General features: G+C 35.5%; 1 protein-coding gene across 10 annotated transcripts in view; it reads left to right on the forward strand.

The window, feature by feature from the left end:
• Positions 1–24,839, forward strand: part of Ccdc85a (coiled-coil domain containing 85A) — a 184,107-nt gene that overhangs the window by 150,386 nt on the left and 8,882 nt on the right. For 2 of the 10 annotated variants that reach the window (XM_070025669.1, XM_070025670.1), the window contains exons 4-5: positions 20,405–20,539; positions 23,530–23,649. The exons of 4 other annotated variants lie outside the window; for them this stretch is intronic. In XM_070025669.1, the coding sequence (XP_069881770.1) occupies positions 20,405–20,539; positions 23,530–23,649 (255 nt within the window). Of the gene's footprint in view, positions 1–20,404; positions 20,540–23,529; positions 23,650–24,839 lie in introns of those variants that run through there. 4 more of the 10 variants (XM_070025671.1, XM_070025672.1, XR_011372535.1 and 1 more) reach the window with 3 other exon arrangements.

A 24,839-nucleotide genomic window follows, 5' to 3' on the forward strand; every position in this document is an offset into this window, starting at 1 on the left:
ATTTTTAAGGGATTTGAGACTTTCTTAAAGAACTGTCATTATGTGAAATGTGATCAGAATCTAAAAGTCATAATGAGAAAGCTGACCTTGTTAGTAAACAAATGACTAGAAGAGGCAGACATGCTAGAAAGAAGAGAGAGCAGGATTTACTGGAACTATATCTAGGCTTTGATCTGTCCTTAATTAGCTGTTAGACCAGGAGGATATTCCCAGTTTCTCTGGGCCTTGTACACCTTCCCTATGAATGTGGGTTATCTCAGCTCTGAAATTCAGTGGTTCTTATCAGAGTCTGTAACTCTGTGTAAGGTATATGTAGAATCAGTTTCACCCTAAAATTTCTCAAAATACTTTTCACTCAACAGTCTTTTATTTACAAATGCCTTTTTTTTACTGTGGGTTATTTTATCCACTGATCTTAAAGTTAATACATTTCATTAGATACCTATTAAATCAATTGAAACATTAGTCCTTGGTATGTATGTTTGAGGCAACATCATATCATGTACATGTGGTGGGTTGATGAACTAGTGTGAGCAGTATTGGCTGATATATATTCAAGGGATACTATCTAATCTAGTTAATGCTTTTTCTGCTTTATATAAAATCATATAAAATGAACATATGATACTAATTTTCGCTGACAATATGCAGATTGAAAATAAAAAAGTGATAGTTATCAATACCATCTATGTACAAAAGCCTTTTGTTTTTCACTTCTCAGTGTGATTCCTTCTAGCTTTGAATATCCTGAGCCTAAGTATAATAAAGGCTTCATTTTATATCTTATACGCTTGCTAATTATGAAGTCCTGGAATGCAGCTTTCTTATTTAAGAAGAGAAATTAAAGACAGCATTAAAGATGAGTTAGATGCATCCAGTGATGAGGAGCAGCCACAGGAAGTGCAGGTAGACTCTCATCCCAACCTCTTTATTGGTGATCCTATGAGGACCATTGAACTATACTTTAGATATAGTTCATTAATGCAACAGTTGAAAGACAGTTTAAAAATAAGAACATTCTTACTATATTTTAGAATATACACTGTTCTTTATGAAGTATCGTTGTTTGAGAAGAAAATGCCATTAGAAGGTTTGGTATGAATTTTAGTGATCACCTGAATTAGTATTTTCTTTTGCAATCCTAAATTTAAATGTTTAGGTGAGTGTCTTAAAAAGATGACATTTAAAAATATTTTAAAAGTAGTAATGTGTTGTTTCATAGAGGGAATTTTTTTAAATGATGACAAGGAACAGTAACAGAATAGGAAATGCAAGGAAATTAACTTTATCTACCTCTACTTTACACTTAAACAATAATATTCTTTATTTAATAATGTAAATAATTCCCAGAAATTCAATTCTAAGATAAGCCAAAACAACATACTATGCAAAACAGATGACAGAGACAGGAAATATCACACATTAGTTTTTTGCAATGTAGCTAGACTGAAGAGAATAACGGAAGAGAACCTGAATATATATCAAAGGCAGCTAAGCTGTATTACTCATAAAAAACAACATGCAGATGAACAAAATTGTTTTTTTCCCCCAAAGTATCTCTGATTTATTAAATCTACTCTGTAAACCAGAGCATTTCAAATAGCCTACAAACAATGGATGGGCCTTTCTTGAACTTTATTTTGAGACAGAGAATGAAATAAAAACCATTGGTTGTACAATGGGACAATGGTCAATGTAGCTTTTACAGTTTCTAATGAGGTCTTACATAATATCTTTTAGATTTGTCATGGAACCTGTATAATTTGGTACCATGATAACATAGACCACTAATCAGAGTATGCTTAGGGAAGCAGGATGAAGAGAGCATATTAAGTGACAAGTTTTAGCTTAACTGTTTTAGCTCTTGAAGGCCTTCTGTGATAGCAAGTAATTATTGGAAGAAGAATTAGGGGTTATTTTGAATTTACCTTACAAAGTCTACCAAGTAGGATAGACAGTCGAAGATTTTTTTAAAAACTACTTACCTATTGAGCAATGCCACTGAATAGTAAATTGTGATTGTGTTGGGGTCCCAGAGATAGTATGTGGATCCTTCAGTGGATCAGCCCTTGCAAGCTTACCTTTTGGGGCTCCTCCTCCTTAAAGTCTACAGTTTGCACCCATTACCTTAAATCTAATCTTGTGGGTTTCTAAGTTTACTATCCCTGGTTATAGGCCGACTTTTTTTTTCTGGTTGGTCATGGAGCTTGAACTCTAGACCTTGAGCTCTTCAGCTCAAGGCTAGCACTCTACCACTTGAGCCACAGCACCACTTCTGGTTTTCTGGTGGTTAATTGGAGATAAGATTCTCATGGATTTCCTGCCTGGGCTGGCTTCGAATTGCGATCCTTAGAACCTCCTGAGTAGCTAGGATTACAGGTGTGAGCCACTGGCACCCAGCTAAAGGCTGTCTTTTACAATGAGGTCCTGTCCATTGGCATAGCTCCTGCAGTTGCAGCTCCCAAATGTTCTCTGAGACCAACTTGGTCACTTTTGCTGGGTTTCTCTGTGTTACAAAGCCCAATTCCATAAATAATGTAAATACTTACCCCAGGGTTCTAGTATTAAACTCAGGAAACAGGTATGAAGGAATAATTATTGATCAAGAGATATTCTTTTGAAAAATGTTCTTCCCTTGAATTCATTATCTTTTATTGATATAGGTCTACTTGGTTAATTATCCTATGGAGAACTCTGTCCCCAAACTTCACAATACTGTACAAAAATCAATTCACCTCAGTTATTTATTTTAGATGCTGGAGTAAGACACCCAGATAATGAAGCCCTCTTTCAAAATGTGTATCACTTTAAGATTTTTTTGTCTTCTACCATATAGTTAGTGGTATAGAAACAATGTTCAAATGAAATGCGTGCTGGTGGCTTACACCTGTAATCCTAGGTACTCAGGGGGCTGAGATCTGAGGATTGTGGTTTGAATTCAGCCTGAGTCAGAAAGTCCATGAGACTCTTATCTCCCAAAAAAGAAACTACTTAGAAAAAGCTTGGAGTGGTGCTTGGGCTCAGGGCAGAGCTCTAGCCTTGAACACAAAGAAGCTCAGGGAGAGTGTTCCTGAGTTCAAGCCCCAGAACTGGAAAAAATAAAAAAATGAAAGGAAAACCTCAGGGACAGTGCCCAGACTTAGTTTAAGCCCCAGGATTGGCTCAAAAAAGTAAAACAAAAAAGGGTAAAATAAACCATATAAAGGAGATAGAGAGCTTTTTGTACCTTCTCTGACAACATGGGGTCATTGTTTTAGAGGCCAGCCCCAAATAATAAATAAATAGTTTTACTTATCTATTTTATTCTTATCAGTTATATTGGGAAAAAGTTGGACAGAGAATTATGCAGATGACAGAAGAAATATAAATCTTACTCAAATGACGTAGAGCAAATGGAGGATTAAACCCTGTTTTCTTATAACCTAAAATGCCCCTCATTTGCTACAGAACAACATTCCAGGCAGGAATTCTAGTGTTTGACAGATAACAAATAACTAATAAACTTAAGACCAGATGGGAGCTATTTTGGACTGTGAGATAGAAGGCCTTTAATAGCCAAGACATATCAACTGCTTTGGCACCCAAGGCAGGTGTATATTAATGTCAAAGAGAAGTAATTGTTTTTTCATTTAAATATTTTCAAATGCTAGGACATTTAATATCCATAACTATAAAAATCTCCTAAGTGGGAAACATAAAATGCACACTCAGAAATAAATCATGATCTAGTAAATCTGATTAAATTGGGTAGGAATGGTAGGCTCTTCTCCTTTTGGGTGCCTTACAAGTATCAAGTGCCAAAAGTTAACAGAAGCTGCAGTTGGAATTTGGATGGCAAGAGCTTTAAACAAAGGTTAGCAGTTTGGCGGTGTGCTTTAAAATATGTTACTTTGTTTGAAACAAGTCCTTCTCCTATTGTCATACATGATTTCTTAACCAGCAGAACTTCCTGGCTTTTGTTAGTAAGTTTTACCAGAGTTAAGGTAGCTGGTAAGGATCTTGATTGATTGGAATGGACCCTGGAGATGTCTGCTTAAGGCTGCACTTGCTAAACAGACATTTGTGAAGAAGATGGCTCATTGGGCTTCATGGGAATTGGTTTTTATTGCAGAAGATTCTCTTGGTTAGGGGAGTCAGATGTATTATACTTTTGACATTGGTAGATGAGGTAGAAATGGATATGAGAGCAGGTAAAGGCTGCTGATCCTCAAATGTTAATTGCTTAAACCTGGATTCTGGTCAGGATCTTACTATTGATAGAATTCATCAGAATCAGGAACTGTGAAATAGGACTTGTTTTAGTTATAGTTTCTTGTTTGTTTCTCAAAGCTATCATCAATGATACCACATTGTTTAAGTCAAAAATACTTTAGATATGAGTCTGGCACCTGTAACTCACACAATCCTAGCTACTCAGGAGGCTGAGAGCTGAGGATCAGCTTGAAGACAGCTTGAGCAGGAAAATCCATGAGATTCTTATCTCCAATAAATACCCAAAAGCCAAAATGGACCTGTGACACAAGTGGTAGAGTTGTAGCCTTGTGTAAAAGAAGCCCAGAGACAGTGCCCATGTCCTGAGTTCAAGCCCGAGGACAAGCACCAATTTTTTTGAAGACTTTAGTTATGATATTGTTCAGTATAAATATCATGTGGGTTGTGATATATCAGATACCACAATATCACTTAAATGAGATATATCACATATTGCTTCATATTGTTCATTATTTAATTTTTATTAGTAAGTCATAAAAATGATAGTGTACAGTTTCTTTAATTTTTACCAGATGTACCTTTTGTTCTGTGAGGAACAGTTTGGTCCTTACTATGATAGACTTCTTAAAGAAGTCTATCTCCGGCTGCACATTGTACACAGGATAGAGTCAATGGAGTCACTCATTTCACCCTGAACATTTGTCTCTGTCTCAAACACTAACCATAAGCACAATACCAGGATACTGGCCCAGACTCAAGTTCATACTAATGATGATTTCCAGTTTGAACTTGGTACCTACCATCATACCTATTTTACATGTAGAGGAGTGTTCACTAATGGTCAGAAGTAAGGCCTATGTTGATATTTTCTTTTATTACTAGTCTCCTATTCTTCCCATTTTGTTCAAATCTGTCACATAGCAAGTTAGTTTGTTTTGAAGCAAGATGGTGTTGAAGGCAACATACCCATTACCATCGCCCTCACCACCATCATCACTAGAACTAACTTGGTGTGGTACCATTGTGGTCTGACTTGAGAGTTATCCAAGAAATCTCATTTAGTTTCTGGACCATCTGTTTTGATATTCACTATGAGATTCCATTGCTCCAGTAACAATTGATTTAGCATGATAAGATCACATTCTATTAGCAGTCTTAAGGACAATACTAGTCCCCAAATTAAATTGTTAGTAGTCTTCCTATCACTTACCTTCTGGCTCAATTGCAGCTACTCTTTAAGACTCTTGCTTTCTTCCGCAAAAACTCCAGATACCAGTGGCTCACACTTATAATTCTAGCTACTCTGGAGGTTGAGATCTGAGGATCCAACGTAGGCAAATAAATCTGAGAGATCCTTATATCCAGGAACCAGAAAAAAAGACTGGCGTGTAGGTGTGGCTCAAGTGGTAGAGCACCAACTTTTAGAAAAAAAAATCAAGCAAGAGCATGAAATACTGAGTTCAAACCCCAGTACTGGCACGGATGCACATGTACATGTGCACACATGCACTCGTGCACACACCAATAAAAACAAAAAATAAACCTCCTAGATTACAGTAATATGTCTTCATTCTCCTAAGAATGTTGACTAACAATTTTAGGAGAGGTTCCAACAGTGAATATTCATTCTCAGACTTGTGGGATAAGTTGTCATTGTACCACAGGAACAGCATGTGATCCTATCATGTTTTCCATTGTGCTATGAGAACAGAAAGTAGCTACAGAAAATACATAAATAAATATGGTGTTTTGAATAAACTTTAGTTACAAAAGAGGTAGTAGCATGGATTTTAACTCTTAATTTACCTTGCCACTTAATTTTAAAACTATAATCATTTATCTTAAAGAGTAGCTGCAGTTGAACCAGTTACTCTTGTTACCTCTTATTACCTTAAAAGAAAAATGGTGGTCTCTATATTACTTAAATTTCCATCTGTTCATAAGACAACTATGTATGGATATTTTTCTCGGTAAATGTTTGATATTTTTTATTAGTCTAAGTATCTTTGTTTTTCTTTGAACCTGCCCTAACTTATCAGTATTAGATCTGAAATGTCTGCTGATTGAACAAGGGAGGTAGTTTAGTAGTAAGAGGCAAGTCCTTACTTAAGAAACCATTGTCTTTAGAATGAAATGTTTTAGAGATCAAGGTGGTTGCATTTTACTTGCAAAGACAAGACCATGCTTTATGGATGAGGCAGTTATTGTGGTTGATGGGTAGCAGCTTAGAAAGACCATGAATTCTTATTTAGTCCTTCATAGACAAGTGGAATTCTAAATCCATGTTTATGAATGAATGAGGAAAACCATTCTGGCTAAAGAAGAATTCTGAAATCAATTAATGTCCCATTTTCCCTAAACAAAAGCATTTTATGGAAGAATGAGAAATTGGCAGACCACTGGTGGATAGAAGTTAAGTGCATTTACAGCATAATTCTGCATTTCATGTCTTTTATATTATGGCCTTTCATAAATATGCTTTCTTTACTCACTTATATTTATTTTTTATTATAAAGGAGTTGCCATTTAACAAGGCAGTTTATGAATATACTATATCTTGATCAACATTTCCTCTTTCAACATTTTCACCCATGCCTCCACTATCCACCCTTTCTCTTACTCGTCTTAATTTTGTAGGGTTTACATTTGATTCGTGACTACATTCTCCCCCTCTTCTCCTTTTCATATGTCTGCTCCTTTCTTGGCCATATAGCAAATACAAATCAAAACAACATTGAGATTATACCCACACCGGTTAGAATGGCCATTATCTATCAAGGAAACAAACAATAACAAATCCTGAAGAGGATGGGGCCAAAAGGAAATCCTAATACACTGTTGGTGGGAGTGTAAACTTGTTCAACCACTCTGGAAAGCAATGTGGAGGTTCCTCAAAAAATTAAACATAGAATCACTCTAAGACCCAACAATTCCACAACTGAGCATTTACCCAAAAGATTGCAAACCAGGATACAGTAAAGATACCAGAACAATTATATATGTTTTTAAATCATTGCATAGGGGTGTTTGTAAAAGAGGAAAGGACTTTGGCTTACCATTGATGCAGTGTCTAGTCCTGGAAGAGATACAGGTGCCTTGGAAACAACCCAAGGAAACAATGGCTAGGTTACAACCGTGGTGTGTATTGTGTGATTGTCTGATGGACATAAGAGGAGCCAAGAGGTCGAAAAGACTGTTCACTTTGGACCCCATAAAAATATATAATTGTCATTTTTTGATTAAATTAACTGAAGCTCAAAGTGAAAAACAAGTGGAATGTATGATAACCTGGCAAACATCAGGCCTTCTCTGTGCCACTTGCTGTTTTCAGGGGGCTTTGCTAGCCCCCCTATGAAGCTAATTGAGGGCCTTCCCATTTTAGTGTCTGTGATAATGACTTGCTGAGAATCAGGTTCATGGAGCTTGTTAGTTTCTGGTTACTTTTCTCTTGAGCTAGAAAAACATTTTTAGCCAATCTTGGGAAACTTGCTGCTGGTGCTTAACCAATTTTCCAAGCTAAGACTATTGACAACTTTCTAAGTTTTTTTAGTTTTCTTCTTAAAACTGGACTCCTCTAAAGCTTCATTATGTTAGTTTTTCAGAAGTTTCAGTCAACTTTTCAGAAAATTTTGGCTTTGTGTCTTATAGTCACCTTTGTATAGTTAATGCACTGAAGGATTTGGGCCATTTGAATCATTTTAAGCTGTCCTCTAGAGACTTCAGGAAAAATGGAACAGTTTTTAACCAGATAGCTTTCACCATGGTCAAAATTTGTGTGGTGGAATGAGGTGAAACTATTTTTATTCCAATTATCTGTGTTTTTGTAAAGTTATGATTATCTTTAGTGTACAAAGGGGTTTCAATTCAACAAGTCAGTTTATGAGTACAATGCATATTTATCAGTGTCACCCTTCTATCAGTCCCCCCAACTCTCTCAACCCCAGTCAGCCTCTCAGGTTACCTTTGTCCACCTTTTCTCTCTTTCTCTCCATTCATCTGACCCCTGTGGTGTTTTTTTATTCATAGTATCTTATGTAGGCCTTGCTATTTGGAATCAGCAGTGCTGACATTTGTCATTGGCTTGCCTCAGGGATCCTCATCTAATGATATGTTATATGCAGGCCTTTGCTACTCCACTCAGTATACCAAACAGCCCTTAATTAATAGAAAATAAAATTCTGTGGTCATTGAAGGCTAGTCATTAAATCTTTCACCTCTTAGAGATATTAGTAACTCTTCAGAATTGTTTTATCATGCTCTTAAGTTTTTATGAATCCTGTCATACTCTTAAGGGAACATACATACTGTGAATCCAAACACCTCATTGCCATAAGTTATTTTTATATAAAGGTAGCGTGCAAATAAACATTGTTGTGTTGTGTTGTTTTGTTTTTGCTGAAAGTGGAACTTGAACCCAGAGCCAAGGTGCTGTCTTTTAGTTTTTTTCACTTAAGTCTGGCACTCTACCACTGGGGCCACAGCTCCGTTTCTGGCTTTTGGTCTCACGGACTTGCCTGCACAGGCTGGCTTTGAGCCACGATCCTCAGATCTCAGCCCCAGGAATAGCTGTGATTACAGGCATGAGCCATTGGTGTCCAGCAAAGATAGATTGTGTTTGAGTGTGGAGTGTGGAGTGTGTGTGTGTGTATGTGTGTGTGTGTATGTGTGTGTGTTGGTACTAGGGCTGGACCTCAGAGCCTCACTCACACTTGCTCAAGTGGCTAAGTACTAACCTTCTGAAGAAAAAGCCAAGCAAATTCATTTTTTGTCTATTGGCAAAGGAAAGTAGGCAGAGGCTACACTGTAGATCATTATGATCTAGATTTGTCTAGAAAAATTTAGAATCTCTTAATTTTTATAAATCTTTATGCATAAAGTCATTGTTAATGCTGTGCATAGAACTTTCAACAGATGGCTCCGGTGAAGCTTCAGTCTAACAAACAACTATACTTATTTATATTATTGATAATTATCCTAGAAAAGTAGTGGACTTTATATGACTGGCATTACCATTTTATTGTGTAAGCTTTATAAAGTACTAGGCTTATTATTATTATTTTTTGGTCAGTCGTGGGGCTTGAACTCTGGGCCTAGGCGCTGTCCCTGCGTTTTCTAGCTCAAGGTGAGCACTCTACCGCTTGAGCCACAGCGCCACTTCCAGTGCTAGACTTAGTGAAAAGACTTTGCAATCCTCTTTGCCAAAACCATAGCAACAAAACCACCTTACTGTGTAATATTTTTACTCAAGCTCAACAAATATGTGTTCTTTTCTTATTTTATTTTTTGCTGGTCATGGGGCTTGAACTCAGATTGAACACTGTCTCTGGGGTCTTCAGCTCACTGCTAGTGCTCCACCACTTGAGCCACAGCACCACTTCTGGTTTCCTGGTGGCTTATTGGAGATAAGAGTCTCATGGACTTTCCTGCCCAGGCTGGCTTTGAACCGTGATCCTCAGATCTCAGCCTCCTGAGTAGCTAGGATTACAGGTCAGGTATGAACCCCCGGTATTCAGCTTTCAACCAGTATTTATTCTTAATAGCTGTTTCTTTTCTGAGGCTCCAGCTCTGTACATGTGTTCTATTGCGCGCTGATGGCATGCTGAAGTGTTTAATTCAAGTATTAGTAGGTTGTGTTTTGCAAGTCCAGTGCAGAGTTAATTAGCATTTTTCTCACACATTCTCTACATTGCCAATTCAGCACTGTGCCCTTACCCTCTGTCCTCATATCCACCTTTCCCCTTCTGTGTGAGTCCAAGACCTATTCTGAACAGTGCCAGAGGTTTTTTAATACCTCTTGTTTATCTGATCAGAAAGCGAGTTAAATGTATAATTTTTTTCCCTAGAAATTTCAGTGTTTTTCACTGGAAATGGAAAAGTTAATAAAAGTTTAAAAAATTAAGCACATAAACATATTACCTGGAAGCAGAGTGTACATAAAAGCAGTTGCGCACATTTCCTACTTATTGTTTAACAGTTGCTTAAGAAAAGAGAGAGAAGACCTTCTATGTTATTCTTTGTTGTTACTCTGGCTCCAGAGATACAAGGAGTTTGCTATTTGCTGTCTTACTTAGCCTTTTCAAGATATGAACGTTTTTCTTCCTGTGTTTTGCCCTCTGTAATTCATATAAAAAAAGCATCCTGCCAGTCTTGTATAATTATTTTCACTTCCTTTTCCCCCGCCCTGGGAATTATATTTGTATGTTCGAAAATTCACTTGAAATAACAGACATTTCAAAATTAATTTTTTTCTTCAAAGAAAATTGCAATATTTAATATATTATAATCAGCAATGCAGTTATCATCTCATGAAGTTAGAATTATTTTTAATTTAAATATTTTGTAAACTTTTTATCTTATGTGTACAAAGAAAACCACTTGAAAGTTGTCTGTAAGAAAGAATACTTCAAGGCTTTGTATTCGTAATCATCTCTTTGATCTTAACATTAAAAATCTGAGGAAGAAGTGAACTATGTTACTGCCCTTGGTATTTCCTATCTCCGCTAATGGCATGACCATGTATTTAGCTGGGAGTCAGCCAAAAAGCTGGGACCCGTCCTACATTCCTTTCCACTTCACTGTCTACATTCAAGTAAACAGTATGAGTTAGAATCCACGAATCCTTTTACAGTCCTCTGCTGTTATCCAGCATAGGCTATAAATAATTTTTTCACTTAACTTTATTGCTAATCTCCTAATTAGAACTTTATACCACGTAGTTTTATCTGACCCGTCATTCTTCATGTTATTACCAGATCAACCCATAAAATCAAATCAGATTTTGTTACAGGTTTTTTTTTAAACAAGTGTATATTAGTTCTACAAGGGAGGGTATACACACACATACACACAAAAACACACAATGGACTCCAATCCAACTCATCTCCTCTATTGTATCCCTCAGGCTTCCCTCTTTCTTCTTAGAACAATTTCAGTAGGTTGCTTTGTTTTATTTTCATGCCCGTGTATACAGTACTTTGACCACATTCACTGTTATACACTGTTGAAATAGAACATTCATTAGCCCTTCCCCATCCTACTAAAGAAATGGCTTAGCATATGTACAGAGGAGTTTTTCCCATGGTAATTCCTACATGCATATATTATTATGTAGTAAGATTAATCTTTGTGGAGTGAATTTCAAATCTCTCATAGGGCACGGAGTGTTTTCCTGTATCATAGAACGCCACCTGCCATCTCAGCCTGTTTTTGCTCTTCCTTTCCTCACATGTTAGGCTCACATACTTCTGAATTACTCTTGTATCCTTGGGTATATCATCAGGCTTTTAGGATCTCTGAATTGAAGCTTCTTACTACTTCTGTTGCATGCCACTCCACAGACTTCAGTCCTAGCCATTATCTTGCATAACAAATGAAGAGATAGTGAGCAAATAATTATCACTTTTTCATTACAGAGAGAGAGTGTGATGATATCTGTCATAATGAATAAGGAATTAGATTTTAAAAGGTGACATCCTGTGACAGAATGATATAGGACAAGAAAAGCATGGGGTCCAGAACAGTAACAACGGCACACAAAGAGGAGAATATTAAAACAGGAGACAGACTGTGCTCTTGATAATATCACGCTTTTTTTTTTTTTTTGTGGTTATGGGGCTTGAACCCTGGGCCTGGGTGCTGTCCCTCAGCTCTTCAGCTAAACCACAGTGCCACTTCTGGTTTTCTGATAGTTTTTATTGGAAATAAGAGTTTCACAGCCTTTCTTGTCCTGGCTGGATTTGAACTGCAATCCTCAAGATCTCAGCCTCCTGAGTAGCTGGGATTACAGGCATGAGCCACCAGCACCTGGCATGTCACTCTATTTTTTTTTTTTTTAACAAGGCTCCCATTTCATTTCATTTACAGTATGAGCCCAAAGAGATTTTTCAATAACTCTCAACAAATTTTAAGTAATTTTGTAAAATTCTAAGATTTAAAAATAATTTTGTACGTATTACCAAGACTTTTTGGAAATGTTATGGCTGCAGCTATGTGTCTGGGGTGGAGAAAGTCATGAGTAAGGAGCGAATGTCAGTTATTAATAATAACACTCCTCATCTGATCCTCCAGGCTGATCATCCTGAGGATCTACTGAATCTCCCTCCAGCCAAGAGCTAGAATGTGAATAAAAAAATTGGAGCCCAATAGGATCTCAGACAAACAAGGAGTTATTGGGTTATATATTGTTGAGAACTGTAAATATTTTCTACATTGGTAGATACAGTTGTGTTTATCATGGATCTGGTGTTTTGAAACACGTGTTAGGGAATGATTACATCTAGCTAATTAACATCTGTGTTCTCTTATACAGTTAGCATTTTTGTGGTGAGGACACCATATTTTCACTCTCAGCACTATTCAAGAATGCCTTATCTCGAACATACTCCTCTTCATTAAAGTATTGTGTTTTGGATGACATCTCCCAGATGCTCCCTCACTCCCCCCCCCCCACTGTACCACCCTGTTTACCCTGTTCACTACCACTCTACACTCCTGTAACAGCATGAGTTTTAGATTCTATATGTGAGATACTGTAATAGTTATCCCTCTAGCTCTGAGTTACCTGGGTGAACATAGTGACCTTCAGGTTTATCCCTACTGTCCCAAATTACAGAATTTCATACAGTTTAAGGCTGATAGCATTTCATTATCCATGTGCGTGTATGTGTGTAGATATCTGCTTTTGTGTGTGTATATATATGTATGTATATATATATATATACATACATATATGTACACACATTCCACATCTGTATACACTGTATCTACTTGTATAATCCATTTTGTTTATATAGACATACAGAATATATACACACATTTTATGTGTGTATATGTGTATTTACACACATACATGATGTCTATATATTGTATATATATATTACCTCATATACACCTTGCACATAGATTTTCTTTTTCCATTCATCCTTCAGTAGACATGTAGGTTGAACCCATATCTTGGTTGCACTGAATAATGATGTAGTTAATATGACTACTGATTTTCCTTCCTTTGGATATACACCCGGTGCTGATATTGCTGGATTGCACAGTTTAATTTTAGTTCTATAAGAAGCCATCTATTGTTTTCCACAATGGCTGTAATAATTTGCCTTTCTACTAACAGTATGTAAGAGTTCTACTTTCCCTCCACCCTTGCCACAACACTTACCTTTTGTCTTTTTAATAATGTCCATTCTAACTGGGGTGAGATGCTAGTGTATCTCATTACATTTCCCCAATGATGATTAGTGATGTTAAACAGTTTTACATGTATCTGTTGACCTTCTTTTGAAAAGTGTCTAAGCAGATTTTTTTGCTCTTGTCTAGGTTTATTCTTTATATAGTTTGGTTAGTCACAGTATCATATGAGGTGTTCACATGTATTAGAAACTCTTATTGGGCAGTCTTATTGTTTTAATGAACCGAATTTGGGTAGTCCTCACTTGTAATGGGAATTTAGAGCTTGAGAGATGTTATGACTAAGATATGCCCTAAATTGTTTTCTACTCATAGAGGAGACAAACCTGTAAACAGATTGCATCCTCAGCCATGGGTGAAGGAGAGAATTGCTGCTGTGGTGTCCATATTTCTCATTGTGCTTTCTCTTTGTATGACACACAGCAGCAGGGCATTCTGTGCATCAAGGCCTTCACTTCTGTTGACTCACAATTTTGTTCTTTCCTAGTGTGCTTGCTTAAAGTTAAATAGAGAATGTTTGCTCTGTATTGTTAAAGAACCCTTATTTTCTTCCATTATTATGGTAAAGCACTGACTTCCTGTTTTGTTCTCTACGTGGGCTTGCTGTCTCTGTTTTTCAAGATGCTGCAGCTTCCTGTATCTCTAGACACACAGAACCTTTTATTCTTTGCCTTACTGTGGTGTGCCTGTCTATTCTATATTCTTTTTCTTTTAGTGTTGGTATTACAGTAGGGTGTTTTGGACATTTGAAATTCTATTCCATATGTTAGAAATAATTATGTCCTATTAGGGATGGAAAAGTAGATGGAAACGCAGATGGCCTTATACTTAAACAACTTAAGGGCTAAAGCTTAAGGAGATTCCTTTTAAATCTCATCAAACTCCAAATTGGACGAGCAATTTCTTCTCCAGTTCAGAGACTAATACTGAGCTGTTACCAGAAGTGTTTCTCGATTTCAGAGATACATACATTTTTTTTGGAGGGGGAGCTGGATAATTCTTGGTTGGGAGGGAAATGTCCTGTGTCTTGCATGATGCGTAGGAGCACCCTCAGCATATGGCTAGTAAATGATGGGTAGATCTGCCCAGTTTAAGAACTGAAATTATTTATTAACATGATTACCAAATGTACCCTGGGGAGTAACTTGCTACTGGTTGAGAGACCTACTGCTCTCTATACAATAGACATGACAGTCAATCAAGATGTGATAAAATAGGTTGACAACCAAAGGAAAAACACTCACAGTAAGGATGGCAAAAACTTACATGACACAGGTGCTGTGTTACTAAAATCATAGAATGACTAACCATTGTACCATCATTGTCAACATCTTGTAGATGAGTAGACTGAGGCCTTACCTTATAATTTGTCCAAAGTCATGCAGCTCACAATATCAGATTAATAATTTATTATGGGTATTGTGGGTCTATAGTCCTAGCTACTCCAAAGGCAGAGAGTAGAAGTTTCAAGATTCAAAACCAGCCTAAAAAAAAAAAGGTGACCCCTATTCCAACCAAAAAAAGGTAGATGTGCTGGCACACACCTGTTACTTCAGCCACACGTGAAGTATAAATAAGAGGATCAAAGTCAGGACAATGTAAGGATAAATGCAAGACCCACATTCAAACTCAATGAACAAAAAAGTGGGGTGGCACTCAATTGGTAGCACAGTACAGCAAGAAAAAAAAAATCTATGTCTAGACCAGGTGCAGGTGGCTCATGTCTGCAATTCTACCTAATCAGGAAGCTGAGATCTGTGGATTGCAGTTCAAATCCAGCTCCACAAGAAAGTCCAAGAAACTCATCTCCAACCAACCACCAAAACACCAGAAGTGTAGTTATGGTTCAAAGCAGCAGAGAGAGTCTTGAGCACAAACGTTAGAGACAGCACGCAGGCCCTTAGTTCAGGCCCCTGACCAACAGAAAAAAAACTGTATCTTTATCTATACATAATATCTACCTGTCTATTCTATATGTGTGTATATACACACTCTCTCTCTAAGTAATAGAACCCTAGTGTTGATTTGAACCTACTGTGTTTCTCTTTAAAAAAATATTAGAATAAACAATTCTGTGTATTTTCCATAATCTTTCTAATAAGCGCTTGATAAATATTTAAGTGAATAAATAAGTGAATCTAAAAATCTATGAAATTTTAAAAGATCTTAATTTAATTCAGTATTGAATAGACTGTAGTCAATTTAAATAAGAAACACTGTCTTATTAAATACAACCACAATCCATTATTTTGAGATTGCAGCATAGAGTCACAGCAGCTCTAAGCTTCTGAACAAGAATGTCTAGATAGAATTTTCCAAGGTGACCTTTAAAGTGTCTTATCTAATCTGAGCTGCTATTTGTGTGCTGGTGCCGTTTTACAATATGTCAGAACAGAGGTTGGCCAAGCTTAGAAAAATATTGTTTTCCTAGTAAAGCTAAGCAAAGCATCCTTTCTTGGCCTATAATAAGGAAACTCTGAATTCATCCCTCATTTCAAACCAGGCATGTAGAGTTCTGGTGAGGTAGGAAACATCTATGAGAGTTTTAACAAGCTGCAAGTCTTATAAAAAATTAAACATCTTTAAGTAACAGGAAACCACTTTAACCAATCAATCTCCAGGCTTCCTAACATAGATAAGAAGGTTGGGCTCTAAAATTTGTTTCAAGAGCATTACATCTGATTTATATCAAGTGAGAACCCTGTGTTTTGAAAGGACACTATTACTTTTTTAGATATGATTTTAGCCAAATGAAAAGAAATGTATTACATATATTTATGTACACACATATAATTAAACAAATACACATATACATACCTGTGTAAATATTCAGTAGAAACCCAGGCTATATATATCTAATTTTATTCTAGAGTAGAAAGTAAAACTTCCTTCAGGAAGTGTTTTCATTACAAAAAAGAAAAAGTCTATTTTTTTTCTTGAGTACATTGACTCATTGTAAATAATTTTCTGTAAGCCTTATTTTCAAGTCATATCTCCATTTCAGAAACTACACATCAACTTCTGAATTTCCATCTCACAATTTGTGTGGTTTATATGACATGTAATATTGGAAATTTATGTGCTTTTCCATTATTACTGTAAAGAATAATTAACAATGGATTCACTCAAATTTGAGAAAAAATGACTGTATAAGAAAGTTAATTTTGGGGCTGTGGGTTTAGCCCAGCGGAAGGGCGCCCGCCTGGCGCGCCCAAGGCCCTGGATTCGGTTCTCAGCCCTAGTTTAAAAAAAAAAAAAAAAGAAAGTTAATTTTTTTATTTTCACAAAAGTTTTTTTATTTCATTTACATATATAATCCATCGATAACAAACAGAAACTATTATGTCTTGAAGAACCTCATACATGTTTAAATAAATAGATGAAAATTATTATTATAATGTTCAATTAAATTTATGTTTAGGTGGAAATCCTGAGACCATAGTCTCTGACTCACATTAAAAAAACAAAATCAACAACAAAAACAAGCAGGAAAAAAACCACACCATAAACTTAACAGTGACAGAGTGATTGCTCACCTTTTTTTTTTTTCAAAGTGAGCAAGGTAAATAATATCTCAATCATACTGACACATAACTGTTCACATTCACTTACATAGAGGTTACATTTTACTTTCCAATTTTTTATTGCTGAGGTTTCCATTACATAGTTTCTGGTGACTTGTTCTACTAGTCTTCCAAGAGGATCTTCATCCATGTGTCTCTGTGGTTTGCTGACTGCCTGATGATGAAGAGGTGCTGCCTGATAGTTCCCTCCCTTTTTCTTTATCTTAAAGGAGTTAAGTTTTACCTCTTCATTGCAAACTTCATTTTCTGCAAGTCCCACATTAGCCCTCTTACAGATGTTTCTAGATTTAGGGAATCAACTGTTAACTATTCAACACTTGCATCAAAACTCAGTGATTCTTCTTGACTTTCACTATTTGCTTGCCTACATACAAATGTATGATTATTTATTGATTCACATTGCCTAATTACAGATGTTTCTAGATTTAGGGAATCAACTGTTAACTATTCAACACTTGTAACAAAGCTCAGTGATTCTTCTTGACTTTCACTATTTGCCTACATACAAATGTATGATTATTTATTGATTCACATTGCCTAATTGTATATATCTGAAATTTGAATAATTTTTTTTAAAAATCCAAAAAATTCCAATTTGATAGCAACCAAATTATTGGTGCTTTTTTTTTCAAGACAAAGGATCTAGTTCCAAATGTTACTGTTTTCTTTATAAAGTATAACCCATTAGTTTGGCTGGCTATTTCAGTGAGCTAGTGGAACGATGGATTTGAGAGGAAGAGAATACTAATCTCTCATTTCCTATAGTTTTACTCTGAAGACTATTTTATAATCAGTCCTTCTTTCTCATAAAAAGATTAGGGCTCAGGATGAAAACAGATTGGATATGCTGAGATAACACCCAGCCTTATGAAGAGAGTCACTGAATTATACTAATGATTAGTGTTAGTTTCTGTATTTGAAAAGAAAACCCGTGGATCCCATTAGAATTTAAAATAATGATGTGATAATTATATCATAAAGAAAACTGCCTTCTCTAGGTGAAGAGCTATAGTTTCTACAGTAACAAAGTTGCATTCATCTTTTTGCTTTGAAAATAATAATCTTAACAAAAATAGTTAAAACATAAGACTCCTACATTTTCTTTTATTTTACTGCAGTCACACACACAAAAAATCAAGAATTTCTTTATTAAAAGCTTTAGTGTATCCTCTGACACAAGAGAATAGAAAATTCAAGAGTGTTAATTAAAATTATTTCACTAAAAATAATTGCAACCAAAATATAATAATACAAGAGCAAAAAGACAACTTAATCATAATAGTTTTATTGTGCCAATTCTCTTTAAAGTTGTTTATTAAATTATAGTAATTTTAACTCAATGAGACACAAATGTTATATTTTTGTGTTTGTTCAGATAATCTCTTAAAACCTGAACGACTACTTTTCTTACTTGATTCTGAAATAGAGGTCAGTTAGAAAACATGCCATATTTCAACTTTCATGGAAAACCTATCAGAAATGTGATAAGAATAAAGAATAAAAATGTATTTTTATTCTTCAGGGATATGTCGCTTTTTTTCATGATCAAGGGTGTTTGTTGTTAACCTTAAGACTAATGATTTCTGTAGTGAACTTTTACCATGTAGCAAAATACATGTACGAAAAGCATATCTACGTATGTATATATAAATATATGATTTGTATCTATTTAAAATAGCCTACTAGTAGATTTCTTTGGGGTCACAAGGCATTTGACTTACAAAATTAAGTGTGCAGTTTTGGGAAGCTGTAGCAAATAAAACTAAGCAAAATAAAAACCCTATTCGGAAAACAGAAAAATAATTTCTATAGTTCTCTGACTTGGTTAAATTGGATTTTCTCATTTTAAGCACCAAAGTTAGCCAGAAACAACTCCCACCAGCTTAGTTACTGAAGGCTTCTTGTATTTTGTGAAGTTATTTCCATAACTTCATGAAGTTATCTCCTTGAAGTTACCTGGTGAAAAGCTGAACCTTCCTTATTATATAAATTCTGTTCAGATATAGTATACCTGAAGGTCAAAAATGATGATTGGCATTGTACCTAGATTTAAAAATAAAACATTGCTGACATGAATAGAAAATCAATAATTCTGATTCTACACAAGTAGCTTTTCTTGTAAAACAGATGATCAGGTAGCTTATACTTTCATAAAAAATGTTGTTCTTGTGGAGATGAGTGATTCATATATTTAATATGTTTTAGGAAGACACTTTTATAAGGCTTAAATGTACAAATACTATATGCATCATTCAATTTCTGAAAGTGGGAATATATTGTACATTCTCCAGGTAAAATCTAATTGATAGACACATCTCAATGGCATGGATATATAATAAATTTTGTCACAATGGAGAGGCATTGGGATATAGCCTCATTAAGAAAGAATAAAAGTAGGAACTCATATAAATTTTACTTAGTTGTTGAATCTGAAAGACAAAAATCTAACAGATGTCTAAAACATGGAAATAATCAAATACAGATGAGAGATGTTCTTAGTAGCAAAAGCAATTTCAAAATTTGCATTATTACCTGATGATCATCAAGAATCGTATACAGGTAGTAATGTTGAGACCGCCAATCATATTATCTACATTTGGATATAATTATTTTTATGATGTAAATAGGTTAGACATTTATATATGAGATAACTGTCCAAAGTGTTATGTCCAAATTAATATTGTTATGTTGACATGATTATTATGACCCTAGTGATCCTTAGTTCCAATAGGTACAGAAATTTGGAAATGATCTGACTAATAGAAAAATTTTATAATTATGTAGATATCCTATGAAAACATTTTAATGCAATGATGCCCTTGTAGCTCACTATACTTTTCATTATGCAGGAATTTTGTTGAAAATTGGATGCAGTGTCAGTTTTTCTGCATACTATTGAATGTGTGTGCATATATATAGTACTTACATAGATTTTTTTAAGAAAAATGACAGATTAATTCCATATATATACACATATGTATATATAACTTGTGATAATTTACCAAAGAGCATAATATTTCCAAATGCATTTTAAACAATTTCTGAAGTTACACAGTTTTACTACCTGGAAGACATATGATAGTCATGTTTCTTGTAAGTAAACCCTACACAATAAAGTTATTTAAGTAGCTTCTAGATTTTCCTATACTTCTATCTCTTCTCACTTACCATTTTGATAGCTTTAGAATTGTATTTTTGCCAAACAGTTAAAAGAAGTATTAGTGCTAACACACATGGCTTATGGTTGTTGCTAGACTTATTTATTTAGTTATTTATGTGAAGATAGAGGTGCATGTTTATAGCTTACATTGTGGTCATTGTGGTTCATTTCATTAAGCTTCTCATTCTATCTGCTTTCTTGGTCATGGGAAAGAGTAATTTTCTGAGTGATTGTACCATATTGTTCCAAATATAAGGCCACCCAGAATAGAAGGCAACTTCCAACTAGAAACAGCTCAAATATGGAGAAAGGCTGGGGGCCCAGAGCCCGGCGGGTCTTGCAGTGGTGGCAAGAGTGCCGAGGAATAGGACGCTGCCTGCCCACTCTCCCGGTGAGTGAAGACAAGTCAGCTGCCTGCATTTTCTTGTGCATAACCAGAAACCTTACACTTGGGGGTTGAGAACAAATCTGCACACATGGAAGTAAACGTATGTCTAAAACTTGGGAGGGAGATGGGAATAATTCTTGGGCCTCCTAACTAGTGGTCTTCAGTGTTTTCTTTCCCCTAAATCTGGGTATGAAAGTTAATCACCCCAAACAGGAGAGGGGAACAAAAGTATCCTGGCCCTTTAATGACCAGAATATGAAAGGTCATTGACAATGAAAATGAACTATCACCATCAGATATTAGTTTTCTGGGCCAGCCCAGAGAAGTGTTCCTGTACTTTCTAACTGATTGTTGACTGAGAGACAGTCCATACTCAAATATTAGCATTCTGTGTTCACCAATAGCTTTAAAACAACCCAAGCTGAGAACCACATTTCCCATTTTAGTGAGGTTTTCTACCATTTATATTCCTAGTCTCCTGAGTCAGCCAAGTACCATTTAAATAAAAGGTCTTAATTTTATTTAAATAAGCTTCAAGAGACTATTTAACATCATTTAGTAAACTGGCATTCCACTCAGTAGCATTAAGAAAAAAACAATTTTGTGAAAATATATTAGTCAATCGAGAGTACATAACAACCAAACCTAGAAAATTCTGGAACTATTGGTCTTATTCACCCAAGCACAGAGAAAGCCAACTTTCTATTTTTATCATACTAAATGAGATAGAATGAGATTCTATGTTGTTATCATTGTAAAACATTCTACACCTCTTGGTGCTAAACTTTACCAGGCATTTGATTATCTTTGGGTAGAAAGAAAAAAAGAAAAGAAAAAATATATTAAATATGAACCTTGATCACTAGCCCATGTCTCTTAAGGCTAATTTGAAGTCAAAATTTAATCTTGAAAAGATACATTTTTTTCCTCAGGAAAATACTCTAGGAAATACTCCAGGAAAGATCCAATTATAATCCCCCCTCACACACATTTGAAAGGAAACTACTTTAATAAAAGAGTATTTGCTTTGTGTCTGAATAAATGTGACCAGAATTGAACTTTATGTAGATTTAAATAATGCTAAACCAAGATGCCCTGAAAGATAGAACTGTTTTGCTCAAGCAAATCGTCCTGGTATTGAAACACCTACCTTTTGGACAAATGTGGCAAGAAAGTCTTTGAATACCAAGGCTAGCAGAAAATGTTTGAAAGGAATAACTGGTAGAAGGATAGCAAAGATGTATGCCTGCCACATTCTACTCTCTGTCAGAAGAGGAATGGCACTGCAATGGCACATCCCAAATGGCAAATGTGTGTATACTCTATCACTCAGAAGTGTGCTCCTAATAGTTCCCAGGGGGTGGTACCAGTAGAGGAGAACAGCAGAGAACCAGTGTCATTCAGAGAAGAAGAGCTGTCTCCAGCTCCATAGCTTTGGAACCATTTAATCTCTACCTAGGAAAACACTGTACAAAATTTGAGGTGAGGGAGGTGTGCCCCTTAACTATCTTTAAAAGTCAAATAATTTCCCTTCTATTATTTTAAGTCAAGGACTTTTATGTCTGATTTGATCTGTTTTGTAAATACAGGAAAACAAATTTTATCATTTCACATTCCGGAAGGGAGGGGAACTTCATCACTGACAGACCCGTTTCCTTCACCTGCTCTTGGTTAAGGCTTAGCTGTGGAGGACAGAAGCTTAAGAAGTCATCTCAATGTCTTATACCAGTGCTTCCTCTTGCTGTTGGCTAGTGAGGTTGGGGGTGGACTTGACTTGTTTGCACAGTTCTGAGCAGGAAAAAGAACATGGCCTCAGTAGGCTTGCCGGAAGGCAAGAGGAATGACCGAGGACATAGGAAGGACTGAAAGCAACAAGGGAAGGGAGAAAAGTATTCCAAATTGAATAAGTGATGATCATGATTAAGATCAACAGTAGTTATTAATTTCTCTGTCAATAGCATTGGGCACAGACGTCCCATGCCATATCATTGTCGTGTGTACAGCTTTCTCCTCCAGTATCTAAACTGTGCACCCCGAATGCTCTCTGGAGATGTTGCAATTGAATGTCCCAAACCACCATAGTTTCTATCTTTATTCATTCTTAGATGATATACCTTCAGTAGGGGATTTAGGAAATTCAGGGATTGAGATTGATCGGATGGCTTAAGGGAGCAGTGATTACTATGTGGCCATTCGAAAAAGAAAACCAGGCTTAGAAATCTCCCCAGTCCTTTCTTACTTTCTAGGAGAGTAGATACTTACTGCTCATTTTTTTCCCCTTCACTGATCCATTAGTGTGCAAGAACAGAGCCCTGAGGGAAGTTCCAGCTCCAGTGTAGACGGGTGTGACTCACACAGGTCTAATTATCACCTTAAGTTCTGATTACTCACCAACTGCATTGAAGAATCACTAAGTTAAAAATAATGTAATTTGTATAAATATTGGTTTTTATTTTTTAAAAAGGTTAGAAAATGAGAGCATCGTTTCTTTAGGAAAACAATTGAATTTGGATAAATCTCTTTTAAAAATGTTCTATTATAGGTCTTTTCCTTAAAGAGGGAAATTGTAAGAGACAAATGCAAAATGTGCTGTGTTTGCATTTCCTGAGACATATGGAATATGACATCTGACCTGCTGAGTGAGCATGTTTAACTCAGCTTGGAAAAACTTATGAATTCCCTGCTCTTGAGTATCTTTAAATTTCAAAACTCATTCTTGAAATGTTGTTAATGGCCATTCCTTGGGGGACATTGCTCTCTTCAGCAAACTGGAGATGACATGAGGACATGTATAGTGATAACTCTTGGATTTCTTGCTGGTTGAGCAGTAAATGTATTCCAACGAACAAGGTGATGGCATTTTAGGATAACATAGAATAAAAAGTAACAAGATGGCTAATTCTAATCTGGCAGTGCAACTGAATATTGAATGACATCTATGTAGTTATGGACGACTTTTGTTTTAATAACAAAGTTGTTGATTTTCTACTAAGGGTTCTTTTAGGTTGTCATCAGGGGCAGAAGGGAGTAACAGTTCACCCAACTCTCCAGCTAGCTTCAGTGGACATACCACACCTGCTCAGCAGCCTGAACCTGTGGTACATTCTCTTAAGGTAACCAAACGTGTGCACCCATTTATCCAGAACTTCAGTTGTGTCGTGGCTTGTTTGCTGTGGTCTGGTAGTCCTCACAGTCTTCCTTTAACCATAGATACTTCATGTTTTAGAATCTTTGTGGTGTATCTTTTTACTCTTAATTTTTAAGTGTGATTTTTAATTTCTTTAAACTGACAATGGGATTGAATACATATGGCTGAATCTCTAAGTTTTTATCATTTTAATTTTAGTAATGTGGTTCATTTCTCTCTGCATTGAAGTTGAAGTCTAATGTGCATGTATATCCATGTGTGTAAAAATATTGTTACAGCTTTTACATGTGCAATATTTTAGCGTAGATAACCTCCAGTGTAGGGTGGACAAAATAAGGAAGACTACCATGTTTTTATTTCTCTATTGAAATTTTGCTACTTGATAAAAGTGTTCAAAGAAACTTCAAGCTATATTCTATTAAGTCAAACTTGGGTCTTAAAATTTCAGATAATGCTCTTTTGGAGAATATTTAAATGCATATATTATGTGTTTTATATTTTATACATATATAACAGATTACATATATAGTCACAAATAATGCTACTTTATTTTTACTTTTGCCTTGAATTCTACTATTCACAAAAATTTGAGCTTTGCTTTTTAGACAAATAAATACAATTAATTATAAACAAGCTCTATAACTAAAATTACTAATAAGTATACAACATATTTACCTGTGTTAATTAACTTACAACTGATAAAAGCAATGAAAATCATCTTAAATCTGAGACACTTCCAATGTATTAAAACTGTATCCTTCAAACACATCTTTAATTCTGACAAATTTAATCAAAACTTTCTGAACTGTAATGTAGATAGAATGATTCCTTTTCCATATAAAATTTTCACACCTTTTGTAAAAGTTGTTGCAGTTTCTGATTGATTATGAGAGTTTTTATGCTTTTTATTTTTTTATTGGACCACAGTTTCAACAATGTATATATAACAGATATGTAGAGGAGAACTTAAAAAACACTTATTTTGTATTTGTGGTGATTAGTGCTAAGTATATTTTGCATTAGCTCATATATAAAGTGAGTTTGCTTTTCCACAACATAATTGAATGTGAATAAGGGAAGGTAGTTTAGTTAGGATGCTTCAGAAAGGGAGTAACTGAGAGGAATTATGGGAAGGCACAGTAAAACTAGGGGCAG

Source organism: Dipodomys merriami, unplaced genomic scaffold (genome assembly GCF_024711535.1).
Source record: "Dipodomys merriami isolate MVZ:Mamm:240054 unplaced genomic scaffold, mDipMer1.0.p SCAF_17, whole genome shotgun sequence".
NCBI lineage: Eukaryota > Metazoa > Chordata > Mammalia > Rodentia > Heteromyidae > Dipodomys > Dipodomys merriami.